The sequence below is a fragment of the Solea senegalensis genome, unplaced genomic scaffold, assembly GCF_019176455.1.
Source record: "Solea senegalensis isolate Sse05_10M unplaced genomic scaffold, IFAPA_SoseM_1 scf7180000015857, whole genome shotgun sequence".
In the NCBI taxonomy this organism is placed as follows: domain Eukaryota; kingdom Metazoa; phylum Chordata; class Actinopteri; order Pleuronectiformes; family Soleidae; genus Solea; species Solea senegalensis.
This window is the reverse complement of record NW_025321482.1, coordinates 46847-62386: the sequence shown is the minus strand read 5'-3', so window position 1 is coordinate 62386 and position 15540 is coordinate 46847. Positions and strand designations below refer to the sequence as shown.

Below are 15540 nucleotides of genomic sequence, written 5' to 3'. Positions count from 1 at the left end.
CTAATGAGTTTATATACAGTTAACTAAACTAATGCGTTTATATACAGTTACATGAGTTATGATAACTAAACTAATGAGTTTATATACAGTTACACGAGTTATGATAACTAAACTAATGAGTTTATATACAGTTAACTAAACTAATGAGTTTATATACAGTTACACGAGTTATGATAACTAAACTAATGAGTTTATATACAGTTAACTAAACTAATGAGTTTATATACAGTTACATGAGTTATGATAACTAAATTAATGAGTTTATATACAGTGTAGACATGTGTCCTGTGATGCTGATGTCACACACACCTGTGGACCATGTGACGTCTGCGGGTCGAGCGGGTCTCCAATCACGATCTTCTTGGCGTTTTCAACGCTGCGACGCACAAAGTCCTCGTAAATACTTTCCTCCACAAAGACTCGAGACGCAGCTGTGCAGCACTGACCCTGGTTATAGAACGCTCCTTTCTGGGTCTCCTCCACCGCCATCTGCACTGCACGCACACACGCACGCACGCACACACACGAGTGAGTGAGTGAGTGAGTGAGTGGGATGGTGGGGTGGGTGGGTGGTTGTTTGTGTGAGTGAGTGACAGCTAAACTTACAGTCAGAGTCAGCAAACACGATGCAGGGGTTCTTTCCTCCCAGCTCCAGAGTCACTCTCTTCAGATTACTTTTGGCTGCTGCTTCTTTGATCAGCTGACCCACCTGCACACACGCACACACGCGCACACACACACACACACACAATAATAATATGTTATTTTAATTCTGTAGAGGAGAAATGTAACGCAACCAAATTCTCTGCAGGGATTAATGAAGTATTATGATCTAAATCAATCAGAAGACAGCTAAGCCTCAGAGATCTCAAACATGCGGCGCATGATGAAAACTGACCAAGTGGACACAGTGTGTGTTGTACATGGTAGGTTAGTTATGTGTTTTAATTACAATTTACATGTTTGATTTAAATTTTCTGATATTGTTTTATATTTGGGCCACACGGTGGTGTAGTGGTTAGCACTCTCGCCTTGCAGCGAGAAGACCCGGGTTCGAGCCCCGGTTGGAACGAGGGCCTTTCTGCATGGAGTTTGCATGTTCTCCCCGTGTGTGCGTGGGTTCTCTCCGGGTTCTCCGGCTTCCTCCCACAGTCCAAAAAAATGCAATGTGGGGATTAGGTGAATTGGACACTCTAGATTGACCATAGGAGTGAGTGTGAGAGTGAATGGTTGTTTGTCTCTATCTGTGTGTGTGTGGCCCTGCGATGGACTGGCGAACTGTCCAGGGTGTACCCCGCCTATCGCCCGATGTAGCTGAGATTGGCACAGCACCCCCCGCGACCCTCTGGTGGAGGATAAAGCGGTTAGATGATGACTGACTGACTGTTTTATATTTCTGTAAAAATGTTGTCATTTAAAGAATAATTTTGCATCATAAATACTTTCCATATGGAAATGTCATGAATATTTTCATTGAGCTATTACGATGGAATGTCAAATAATAATTTAAGACTATTTAAGTTCACTAACCTCAGTAGAACCAGTAAAAGCCACTTTGGCGACGTCCATGTGTTCAGCGATGGCTGCTCCTGCTGTCGGACCAAAACCCGGAACAACGTTCACCACTCCAGGAGGAAAACCTGCCTGAACACGTGAGCCACACAACACGTCAGTGATTTACATATATATGTATAAATACACATATATATACACACATATATACATATATACAGTGGGTAAAGTATATATACATATATGTTTATATACACATGTAAATATCTCACAGAAAGTAGAACATAATCACATTGAAGAAGCTGAACAATCCCAAACTGGTTTTAATGACTAAAAACACTCTGTTTAATCGATGAACAGTTGATTTAGTAATATGGTTGCAGCAGTACGTGTGACTCTGTGATGAGTGACACACGTTTTGACACTGTGACCGCTGACCTCTTTGATGAGTGACGCGGTGTACAGTGCGGTGAGCGGCGTCTGCTCGGCAGGTTTGATGACCACAGTGTTTCCACAGCACAGAGCCGGGGCGATCTTCCACATGAACATCAGCAGAGGAAAATTCCACTGAAAAACAAAGCGTTAGTTAAATCATTCCAATACATTTAGCAGACGCTTTTATCCAGTAACAGATCATGTTTATGTTCAGTCTCACACTTCCATATGTTATCTTTTACGTCTCTGTAATAAAGTTTCCTTCCTGTCCTGTGTTTGTCATTTAAAGAAAAATCTGCTCAAAAAAACCTCTATTACGCCAGGTTTGATCATGACATACACATGTTTGAGCATGACATACACATGTTTGATCATGACATACACATGTTTGATCATGACATACACATGTTTGACAGCATGTTTGACATACACATGTTTGATCATGACATACACATGTTTGACATGACATACATGTTTGATCATGACATACACATGTTTGATCATGACATACATGTTTGACATACACATGTTTGATCATAACATACACATGTTTGATCATGACATACATGTTTGATCATGACATACACACATGTTTGAGCATGACATACACATGTTTGAGCATGACATACATGTTTGATCATGACATACATGTTTGATCATGACATACACATGTTTGAGCATGACATACACATGTTTGAGCATGACATACATGTTTGATCATGACATGACATACATGTTTGATCATGACATGACATACACATGTTTGATCATACATGTTTGATCACGCATCATTGATGACATATGATCATGCATACATGTTTGACATACACATGTTTGATTGACATGACCATGTTTGACATGCATACACATGTTTGATCATGACATACACATGTTTGATCATGACATACATGTTTGAGCAAGCATGTTTGATCATACACATGTTTGATCGCGAGCATACATGTTTGATCATGACATACACATGTTTGAGCATGACATACACATGTTTGATCACATGTTTGATCATGACATACATGTTTGAGCATGTTTGACATACACATGTTTGAGCATACATGTTTGACATACATGTTTGAGCATGACATGACATACATACATGTTTGAGCGTGACATACACATGTTTGATGCATACACATGTTTACACATGTTTGGCATGACATACACATTTTGATGTGACATACATGTTTGATCATGACATACATGTTTGATGTTTGATCATGACATACACATGTTTGATCATGACATACACATGTTGATCATGACATACATGTTTGACATGACATACACATGTTTGATCATGACATACACATGTTTGATCGCGTACATGTTTGACATGCACATGTTTGACATGCATGTTTGATCATGACATACACATGTTTGAGCATGACATGACATACATGTTGTGTAACATGTATACATACATGTTTGAGACATACACATGTTTGATCATGACATACACATGTTTGAGACATACATTTGAGCATGACATACATGTTTGATCATGACATACATGTTTGATGACATACATGTTTGATATGACATACACATGTTTGATCATGACATACATGTTTGAGTGACATACGTGATCGCGGTCAACATACACATGTTTTGATCATGATACATGTTTGAGCATGGCACATGTTTGATTGACATACATGACATGTTTGATCTGCATGTTACATGACATGTTTGATCATACACATACGGAGGTTGATGGCATATTGAACCCCAGCATGATCAACCTGCGAGTGTTGAGCATGACATACACATGTTTGATCATGACATACACATGTTTGAGCATGACATACACATGTTTGATCATGACATACACATGTTTGATCATGACATACACATGTTTGAGCATGACATACACATGTTTGATCATGACATACACATGTTTGATCATAACATACACATACCCAGGGTTCCGACGGTTGATAGCGCATATTGAACCCCGCAACAACCTGCCAAGTCGGCGCTACTTTTCCGATGTTTTGCAATTGAATAAATATCTGGTTGCCATGAATACTGGCAAGTTTGATAAAGTATTTTAACATGTTTTCTTTTATTATGGCAGCTCTTAGTAGAGCTTGTCAGGTATTGTTTCTCATATTTGTTGTGTAGTTTTATTGTGAAGGGAAGTGGCGCGGTTGTTGTTGTTGCCGGGAGGAAGGGTTGTTGACTTTATTTACGTACCCAGTATAGACGCCCTTATCTCGGTTAGAGTAACTTTGGCAGGGTATTATTTTTATTTATGTTCATGTTTGTAATTTATGATCCAAACTTTCTCACAGGAGTTTAGTGAGTTGAGGGAGTTAAACTGTACTTTAATTTAGTTACACACTTGCTACAAGTGGTAAAGGTTTCTAAAAACCTTTACTTGTAGTTGGTTACTTGTGTCTTATGTGACCTTGTTATTTGGAGGTAAAACATGTTTTGAAAATAAAGAAAGACATTCAAAAATTCAGCTTGCATGATTTTCATTCTGTACAAACTTTTATCATCTCAGAAACTTTTTTTAAAAACATATATCGATATCGGTAGATATCGGTTATCGGCCATAGCAGCAATATTAATATCGGATATCGGTATCGGCGGAAATAGTCATATCGGTGCATCCCTAATCTAAACGTAATGTCAAATACAATATTTTTCTCATCCAGATACCTGTTACTAAATGCTGTGCCTTTTTAGATCCTGTGTGCTGTGTAAATAGTACATTTGGGCACGATATTGTTGAAATTGCACTTATATTTCTCAAGAAATTTCATGTTTTGTAAAAATATTGTTCATTAAATGTAAAACAAAGGAGAAAAAAAGCAAGGAGTTCTTGTTGTTCATAGGTTATTATGCTATTATTTTACTATTCTTACTGGTCCGGCCCTCTTGAGATCAAATTGTGCTGTATGTGGCCCCTGAACAAAAATGAGTTTGACACCCCTGTTGTGGAGGAAACGCACGAGACAATCCACTAGGTTAGAATTCATCAGACGAAGCTGAGAAAGAGGTTGTTTGTTTTCCGTGTTGGACAGAGAGCGCTGTGTGTCAATCGTGACACTTTGGAAACACTATGACACTACACTATTATTTGCTCTTTTATATACATCTATCTTTCCCAATTCTCAAATATACTTTCATTTGTCTTTGTGTGTTTTGTTTCTTGTATGCAAACATTTCAATTGTGAATGCCGGAAATACCATTGTGTGTTATTCGAGTGAAAGTAAGCACTGTATTGTGACGCTCTCACAAAACCAAACAAAAAAGGATCTGAGGATCATATGTGTGGATGGTGGTTTCCTGTTTGTCCTTGTGTGTGTGTGTGTGTGCCAGCAGTACTTTCTGTAATTACACAACGTTATTCAGTATAAATTTCACTTTTATGATATAATCTCTCATGTCAAACAACAGTCGTTTTGTTCCTTTGTTGCCAAAGCAGCTTTAGAGTTTCCAGGCTTATGTTCTGTCACGCCGTCTGTCTGTGGGCATCCACGACTGAGTGAAAGACGATACGCTGCCCCGCCCTGAATCTGATCAAGTTATTATCAAAAGACAAAAAAAACATATATTCCAGTGTGTGAAAGTAAATCCAAGCAGCACAGGATTGAGACTGTGTGTTCCCCTGAAGGGATTAACAGAGACGAGGTCTTGTTCAGAGAGAGCAAAGATTAAGATTAAGTTTCATTCAGCACAGGTTTGAATAAGCCTTTAAGGCAAGGGCTGAGTTTTGATGTTGTTTTTTTCAAGTATGGTTGAAAGAGCTACAAACACACTCAGCACTGATCACATGATCACGTCTTTATCTCACTGTTAGACACACACACACACACACACACGTGTGGTCACTTTGTGTCTGAGCTCAATCTGAACATTGGATTTCAAACAGTGACGTGACAAAATCAGACATTTGAACTTAGTGATGGAGACAGCAGTGTGTGTGTGTGTGTGTGTGTGGGGGGAGTGCTTTACAAGATTCAGTTTCCTTATGTTCTTGTTACAAAAGTTCCTTGTGGCTAAAATCAGTTTTTATATATGACTCTTGTGGCAGCCATGTTGTTTTCAGTGACAGTGAGCCTCTGTGTCTCAGCAGCAGGGGGCGCCGACTACATACACACAATCAAAACATGAATAAGATTAATGTAATCAGACTGAGTGAATAAAGGATGAGGTTGTGTTAACATGTTCCCATAGAAACACACGCACCATTGCACACAGTAATGTAGACATTACACATGTAGGTATGCATGTAATATAAAGTCTTACAGGAATGATGGCTCCACACACACCAACAGGCTCGTGTTTGGTTAAACACATGAAGCTTTCATCTGTAACAAAGGAAACACATGGTTACATCACTTTAAACTAACACTTATTCTCATCTTATTTGGCAGGCAATGTGTTAATAGATTTATAGAACAGCTCATTATTTGGCAGGCAATGTGTTGCTAGATTTATAGAACAGCTCATTATTTGGCAGGCAATGTGTTGCTACGGCGACATTTCCTGCCAAAAGGGAGTTGCTTTGGGTTCGACTGTTGCATTGTGGGATTGTGTGGCATCAGCTAACAGACTGAGAACACGATAACAGGAGAAGGTTTGTCCAAACAAGCAGATTCTATGCAACATATTTTCTTTCTTTTGTTTTACTTCAGAATCAATAATACTTTGTGAATCATTAGGTTTCATTACAGATCCTCCAGCTAAGCTAAACAATAGAGGTATGAATATATGATAATAATAAAATAGGGTATAAAAAATCAGAATAAGAACTACATACAATCTTTTTCATCTTTTTCATCTTTAAAAACATCTATATACTGTGTATATATACGTTTACTGTTCACTTTAGAAAATTTTGTATGCTTGTTATGCGCCAATGACACCAGAACAAATTCCTTGTATGTGCAAATCGTACTTGGCAATAAAGCTCTTCTGATTCTGATTCTGATTCTGATCAAAATATCTGAAAAACTACCAATGAAACAGCAATTATACATAATATAAACAGGAATAAAAGCCCTGGTGAGCTGGCCTAAGCAGTGAGTGAATTAAAATGAGTAAACTGGGTTTAATTACTATACACAACAGAACTATGCTTATGATATGAAAAGAGTACAATTATTTAAGTTCCATGATTGATCAATTATTGCACAATCATCATGTGACCTGATTCTCTGTTTACAGTCTCAACTAAATGTGTAGCATCACGTGCGAGGAAGTGGCCAATCACAGCGCAGTTTAACTGGAAGAAAAGGAGGTCAAACATTTAACACTATTACAAAACAGGGTCACTATGACAAGAGAAGCCGAGGAGTAGGTATTTCTGCAGCTTTAATCCTCACACACACACACACACAGACGTCCCGTCACACACTCAGCTCTGACCTTCTCCAGTTTCCTGAGTGAAGCATCTGCACATCACTGAAGCTCATTCATGAAAAGTGTCTCACAGGAAGCTGCTCAACAGTTCATCATGCACTACAGAGCTGCGGGCGTCATGTGACTGGATAGATTAACATATCACCATAGCAATAATATCACCATACAACAACGATGCTGTAGTGATACATGAAGATATCTGTCTGTACGTGTGTGAGGAGTTTGGAGGGCAAAGAGAAAGGTCAGAGGTCATGAGTGTGGATGGTGCATCTCTGTAAACTCCATCTTCTATTATTTCTGACGTTTGTAAAGAGGTTAATCGGCTAATTTAGTACTGGATTTATCGCATAATCGCACTAAATTGAATAATCAAACATGGATAATCTGTTGTGATTGTGCACATGAGTGACTCTGACTGACTGCTGGGTTAGTGAGGCGCTGAGCCAGCACTGATGGTTGCACCTCACTGATCACTATCTCAGCCTCTTCCTCTTCACTTTTGTCCTGCTCACCGAGTGTCTCTCAGCGCTCCATTGGGATGTAATCAGGAGGAAACGGCCGGCGTGTTTAGTCTAACTAAAGTCCTACAGAGTGCAGACTGTGGCTGAATGAGACACCACCCAGGGCTGAGGACAATCCTGGGCCAGGTTAACTCATTAACCTCCAGCAGTGCGCTGGTCACAGACTCAGTGACATGTGAAAGACAAAAGCGTGTCCAGAGCTTCTAATTATCTCAATTATCTTAAAGTGTGTAAAGTGATTTAACCACAGAACACACACATTCTGTTTCAATGTCAAATACACACAAAGGTCCAGTGTGAACAAATTAGTGACATCTTGTGGTGAGAAAGCCGATAACTCACCCCTCCCATTCCTAACTACGGTGACCTCCACACACCAGAAAGGATCTCATTCTTCTTTGTTCGTGTAACTATTGACTGACCAACGTTCAGATTAACCTCAGTGACACAAAGTGACCACACGAGGCAGCAGAGGAGGAGCAGCAGCTACAATCACTGACCGACAGAGCGACAACTACAAAGAGGAAATGACAAAAATAATGGAGGACGTCCACTTTTCTCGTTTTTCACACGTGCTGATCATTAATACAGTCAGCTCTTAGTGGCTCCATGAGAAGAACCCGGGTCCATCACAGGGTCCCACACTGACGACTCGTTGACTCACCTACAGGCAGACTCTTGCCGTGGATCTTGTCGCTCCAGCCAGCGTAGTAACGGAGAGTTTTGATGCTTCCGTCCAGGTCAATGAAGAAGGACTGCAGGAAGGGCTTCCCCGTGTCCAGAGTCTCCAGAGTCTGAAGAATCAGGAAGACAAATTTCAACACAGCGTCAAGCCACATCAAAACTATTATGCACATGCATTATAAACCTGTTTAATGCATCATCGATTCATCTGTCCATTATTTTCTCCATAAATTCTGTCATCGTTTATTAATCCGTGTTTGTCAACTTTGGAAATAGTGAAGTTCTCAAACGTCTCGTTTTTGTCCACAAACCAAAATGATTGAGTTTGGATCAATTCAAAGAAACTAGGAAATATTCACATTTAAGAAGCTAAAAAATGACAGAAACTGGCTTAAATAATTAGAAATGAAAGATGAATTGATTATAAAATGAGTTGACGATTCATTTAGTAATTGGTTCATTGCTGCAGCCCGAATGTCAATAATATTGGTAATTGGTTTCATAACAATTGTTTTATGTATTTCATTTACCCCTCTGCTCATACAACAATAATTAAATAAACAATGTTCACACATACATCAGAGAAATATGAAAATACACAACTGCACTGTAATAAAATGCATTATAATAACATGATGTGAGACACGGCACAGACATAACAAACTAATCAACTACATGAACAAATAAACGAGCAATGATTTAAATGAAGCAGCAGTTATTAAGGGTTGGTTGAATTTTTCACAATTCCAGGGTTTTAGTGAATCCAGTGAATCTGGGGTGCCACTTTTTGTAGCGGGTTTGACTAGATAGACTAATTTTTGGGTTGCCAGTCAGAGTCAAGTCTGACAAAGTAAAATAAAACAGAACAAAAAAATAAGTTAGTCAACCCACACAAAATAATAACCATGCATATCAAACACAGCAATAAACCACAACAATGCGATTTTCACAATATATACACTATGCCAAAAAAAAAGAAAAAAAAAAGATATATTTGACTGTGACCATGATGAATCTATTCAGATCAACACACACACACACACATATAGTGTTTGTGTGTGTGTGTGTGTGTGTGTGTGTGTGTCCAGTAAAATCACATGGCCTTTGTGGTGAAGATGATGATGAAAATAAAGATTCTTCAGGCGACGTGGGATCTTATATTCAGCATCTGTGTCTGAACATCAAAGTGCAGCTGGGAAAACTGGCTGGATTATGATGTTAAAGAAAACACCAGGCCTCCACGCCCGTCACTCTTTATTCAAGAGTCTATATTATATATCATATTATATCATTTATGTAAGGTTCAAGTTCAAACTAATTATGTGCTCAAAATGCTCCCACTGGTAGTACCACTTAGAATCCAGCAGAGGGCGCATCTTACAACACTCAGTCCGTTTACAGTCAGCCTTTAATCAGACTAAGGTCGTAGTCTGACTAAGACAGACAATCAGACAATTTACAGAGTCTGAGTTTACATGTGGATGACAAAATGTGTGACTCGGCCTCCGTAGGTGGCGCTGTATCTCTCTATAAGCTAGTGTGTGGTGAATGAGTTTATGAAAAACAAACGGTGGACGTCGTCTTAGTTCCAGATATAATCATGATTACTGTAACTATAACGACGGTGAATGAATGTGATGGTGAGACCTCACTGTGTGAGGGGTTAACCACACAGTCAAATCACAACTATTAAACATTCTTCTTTAAAATCCTCGAGTGTGGGACAGACCCCCACAGATTGACATGTTTACGCTGTGGTGAGACTTTTCTTGACACGATGGTGAACTGTGGTCACGTGACAATGATTTTCCAAAGTAACCTGTTCACTTTCACAAACTGTCCCAACTTATTTTAGAGTGTGTCGCAGTCTCACGCCCGTCACGTCCTATTATTTCAGATATATACAGTATATGTATACACATACACACACACACACACACACACAAAGTGAACGAGCTCACCGCCAGCAGGAGTCGGTCTCTCTCGATCAGGTCAGCCAGTTTGTGCAGCAGCCTCCCACGACTGGACGCGTCCATTCTCCTCCACGGAGAACTTCTCTGCACGGCCGCCTTCGCCGCCCCCACGGCCTTGTCCACGTCCTCCTATGTAGAATAAACATAAAACATATGAGACAGGAGGATACAAAGATGTCTCCTGTCAGGTCACATGTCCTTCAGCACGTCCACGTGGTCATTTTCACGTCTGTGATCAGGTCAAACGTTAGAGGAAGATGAAAGTGTTACGGCAGACAATGACATGGACAGTATTTCAAATACTAAATGAGATGATGAAAATACTTCAATGACGTATATTTTTAAAATACTGTAAAAAACTTTCTTTGAATCCATGTGATGATGTCCTCAGAGCACAGTTTAGTATTATACATTCATTAGTTGGATGCTTAAGTACATTTTGCCCATGTGTGATTGTAAGATAAAGACCCTTTATTGATTCTCAGTTATTATTTTTTATTTTAATATTTTAATATTATGGTACTTTTGTGTGTCTCTTGTCGGTCGTCTTGTTCATTAATGTGTTCTGTGAAAGCACTTTGTAGAAAATATTCACATTTAAGAAGCTGAAAAATGACAAAAAGTAGAAAATATTCACATTTAAGAGGCTGAAAAATGACAGAAAGTAGAAAATATTCACATTTAAGAAGCTGAAAAATGACAGAAGGTAGAAAATATTCACATTTAAGAAGCTGAAAATGACAGAAAGTAGAAAATATTCAGAAGCTGAAAAATGACAGAAAGAAAATATTCACATTTAAGAGGCTGAAAAATGACAGAAAGTAGAAAATATTCACATTTTTGACAGAAAGAAAATATTCACATTTAAGAAGCTGAAAATGACAGAAAGTAAAAAAATATTCACATTTAAGAAGCTGAAAATGACAGAGTAGAAAATATCACATTTAAGAAAAAATGACAGAAAGTAGAAAATATTCACAAAAATGACAGAAAGTAGAAAATATCACATTTAAGAAGCTGAAAAATACAGAAAGTAGAAAAATATCACATATAAGAAGCTGAAAAATGACAGAAAGTAGAAAATATTCACATTTAAGCTGAAAAATGACAGAAAGTAGAAAATATTCACATTTAAGAAGCTGAAAAATGACAGAAAGTAGAAAATATTCACATTTAAGAAGGAAAATGACAGAAAGTAAAAATATTCACATTTAAGAGGCTGAAAATGACAGAAAGTAGAAAATATTCACATTTAAGAAGCTGAAAAATGACAGAAAGTAGAAAATATTCACATTTAAGAAGCTGAAAATGACAGAAAGTAGAAAATATTCACATTTAAGAAGCTGAAAAATGACAGAAAGTACAAAAATTCACATTTAAGAAGCTGAAAATGACAGAAAGTAGAAAATATTCACATTTAAGAGGCTGAAAATGACAGAAAGTAGAAAATATTCATTTAAGCTGAAAATGACAGAAAGTAGAAAATAACATTTAAGAAGCTGAAAATGACAGAAAGTAGAAAATATTCACATTTAAGAAGCTGAAAAATGACAGAAAGTAGAAAATATTCACATTTAAGAAGCTGAAAAATTACAGAAAGTAGAAAATATTCACATTTAAGAAGCTGAAAAATGACAGAAAGTAGAAAATATTCTGCATGATAAATATGCCAACGTTCATTTCAACACGTTCCCATTAGCTGTCAGGATGTCCTGTGTATGATGGAATAATATGTAGAATATTATAAAGTGATAAAAGCTGGACAGACGTGTGAGGACTGTCTTACTTTGTCTGCTTCTTCCACGTCACAGATTTTGTCTCCTGTCGCAGGGTTAAAGGAGGGAAACGACTTTCCTGAGCAGGATGTGTGCCACTCATTGTTGATAAAAATCTGTGAGAAGACAGTGTTTGTGATATGAAATGAATTTATCTTAAGACACAGAACATTGATCCATTTCACACAATACACAACAACAAAATCACTGAGCAAAGACAAAACAAAATTACAATCCACAAGAAAATATCAGCAACTTGAAAAAGACAAACAAAACAAGTATTTCTTTAAAGCCAGATTTAAATAGAGTCTTGTGGAGAGAAAAAACAAGAAAAACGCATTTCACTGACCCTCTAAGACTCCTACAGTATCAGTGACCATGAATGCAGCACTCTGTGTAACCCGATAGCTTTGATATCACTGATCGTTGCTTTATATTCTGTTCGATGCACTTTTAAGATAAGCCTGACTCAGATATGACATACTGTACATTTATCATATAAACTTGTTACTGACTTCACAAACATCATGTTACTAACTTAACAAACATTAAGTTACTCATGTTACAAAAACTTTTTACCAACTTTACAAACATTATGTTACTAATGTTACAAAAAAGTGGTTACTGACTTCACAAACATCATGTTACTAACTTAACAAACATTAAGTTACTCATGTTACAAAAACTTTTTACCAACTTTACAAACATTATGTTACTAATGTTACAAAAAAGTGGTTACTGACTTCACAAACATCATGTTACTAACTTAACAAACATTAAGTTACTCATGTTACAAAAACTTTTTACCAACTTTACAAACATTATGTTACTAATGTTACAAAAAAGTGGTTACTGACTTCACAAACATCATGTTACTAACTTAACAAACATTAAGTTACTCATGTTACAAAAACTTTTTACCAACTTTACAAACATTATGTTACTAATGTTACAAAAAAGTGGTTACTGACTTCACAAACATCATGTTACTAACTTAACAAACATTAAGTTACTCATGTTACAAAAACTTTTTACCAACTTTACAAACATTATGTTACTAATGTTACAAAAAAGTGGTTACTGACTTCACAAACATCATGTTACTAACTTAACAAACATTAAGTTACTCATGTTACAAAAACTTTTTACCAACTTTACAAACATTATGTTACTAATGTTACAAAAAAGTGGTTACTGACTTCACAAACATCATGTTACTAACTTAACAAACATTAAGTTACTCATGTTACAAAAACTTTTTACCAACTTTACAAACATTATGTTACTAATGTTACAAAAAAGTGGTTACTGACTTCACAAACATCATGTTACTAACTTAACAAACATTAAGTTACTCATGTTACAAAAACTTTTTACCAACTTTACAAACATTATGTTACTAATGTTACAAAAAAGTGGTTACTGACTTCACAAACATCATGTTACTAACTTAACAAACATTAAGTTACTCATGTTACAAAAACTTTTTACCAACTTTACAAACATTATGTTACTAATGTTACAAAAAAGTGGTTACTGACTTCACAAACATCATGTTACTAACTTAACAAACATTAAGTTACTCATGTTACAAAAACTTTTTACCAACTTTACAAACATTATGTTACTAATGTTACAAAAACCTTGTTACTGACTTCACAAACATCATGTTACTAACTTTACAAACATTAAGTTACTAGTGTTACAAAAAACTTTTGACCAACTTTACAAACATTATGTTACTAATGTTACAAAAAAGTGGTTACTGACTTCACAAACATCATGTTACTAACTTAACAAACATTAAGTTACTCATGTTACAAAAACTTTTTACCAACTTTACAAACATTATGTTACTAATGTTGCAAAAAAGTGGTTACTGACTTCACAAACATCATGTTACTAACTTTACAAACATTAAGTTACTAGTGTTACAAAAAACTTGTTACTAACTCTACAAACATTATGTTACTAATGTTACAAAAACCTTGTTACTGACTTTACAAAATTATGTTACTAACTTTACAAACATTAAGTTACTAGTGTTACAAAAAACTTGTTACTAACTCTACAAACATTACTTACCATTACAAAAATGTGTTACCAACATTAGAAAAAACTTATGAAATATGAAGCAAAACGTACAAAAATAGTGTTACAAACACATTAACAAAGTTAGTAACAATGTATTGTTGTACTGCAGATAGGATCCATACTTTTTCTGTGGAATAAACAAGAATCTTAAACCGAAATGTCATGAAATCCTGGAATGAGTGAAAAGATGCAGTGCCCTCTTGTGGCACAATAAATCACTCAGTCTGTGTGTTGGCGAGTGAGGCAGCGAAAGATTTTCTCCATTAACCACAATCCACTTACAACTCCAGTGCATCGATTGCGATCTCCTCACCCCTCCCTCAGCCTCTCACCTGTGTGTGTGTGACCTGGTGAACAGTGACAGGTTGAGGCAGCGCTGCCATGTTTCCTTCTCGCTCTCTCTCTTCATTCTCTGAGATTCCGTTCTGTGCCATTCTGACTTCTCCTCACACACACATTCACACAGTCACACACGGTCACTGTCAGCATCAGCACTGGACTTTTCATTTTATAGCAGAGAGCAAAACTCCTCCCCCTCTCCTTACATAGCTCCGCCCCTATCAAATATCAAGGGCCCTTATCTGAGCTGAGAGCTTGGTAATCAGTGATTTTACAACAGGAGCGGCTGGTCCTCTGCTGCCTCGTGTGGTCACTTTGTGTCATTGAGGTCAATCTGAACATTGGATTTCAAACACTGAAGTGACAAAATAAGACATTAGAACTTAGTGATGTCGGCAGCAGTGGATCAACAGCTCCTGAAAATCACTGCTTTTCTCTCTGGACTATGGTGTGGGAGAGTGAGTGGTTTACAGACGTCAGTTTCCTGTTGGAAAGATAAAGACATGTTCTGAACATATAGTGGACTCAGAGTGACGTAGATTTTATGAGTTGAGCCTTTCGTTAAGTTGCTAAAAGTGAAACATGCATAAAAATGTATATCATTAAAACTGAAATCGACTCATCTTTTAACTCTGAGGTCAAACTGATCGCAGAGACATGACAGTTGTCTCGTTTAACATCTGAAGCAGCAGCTCTTGTCAGCTGGATTATATTTCAGCAGAAGTTCTGCGTGATGCTCCTCCATGAATATAGTCAACAATATAGTTACAATCTCACTGATCTCTCCTGCGTGCACTGCACTCATTTTTCCCAGG

General features: G+C 37.2%; 1 protein-coding gene across 1 annotated transcript; it reads right to left on the bottom strand.

The window, feature by feature from the left end:
• Nucleotides 1–269: 269 nt before the first annotated feature.
• LOC122762621 (aldehyde dehydrogenase family 1 member A3-like) lies at nt 270–14877 on the bottom strand (the record flags this gene model as incomplete). Its single annotated transcript, XM_044017808.1, has 9 exons — nt 14719–14877; nt 12304–12408; nt 10506–10646; nt 8525–8654; nt 6224–6285; nt 1951–2079; nt 1531–1644; nt 607–709; nt 270–494 (listed from the first exon to the last, which is right to left on the bottom strand). Coding segments are annotated over exons 1-9 (1111 nt in total), but the record flags the coding sequence as incomplete, so codon positions are not given.
• Nucleotides 14878–15540: the final 663 nt, after the last annotated feature.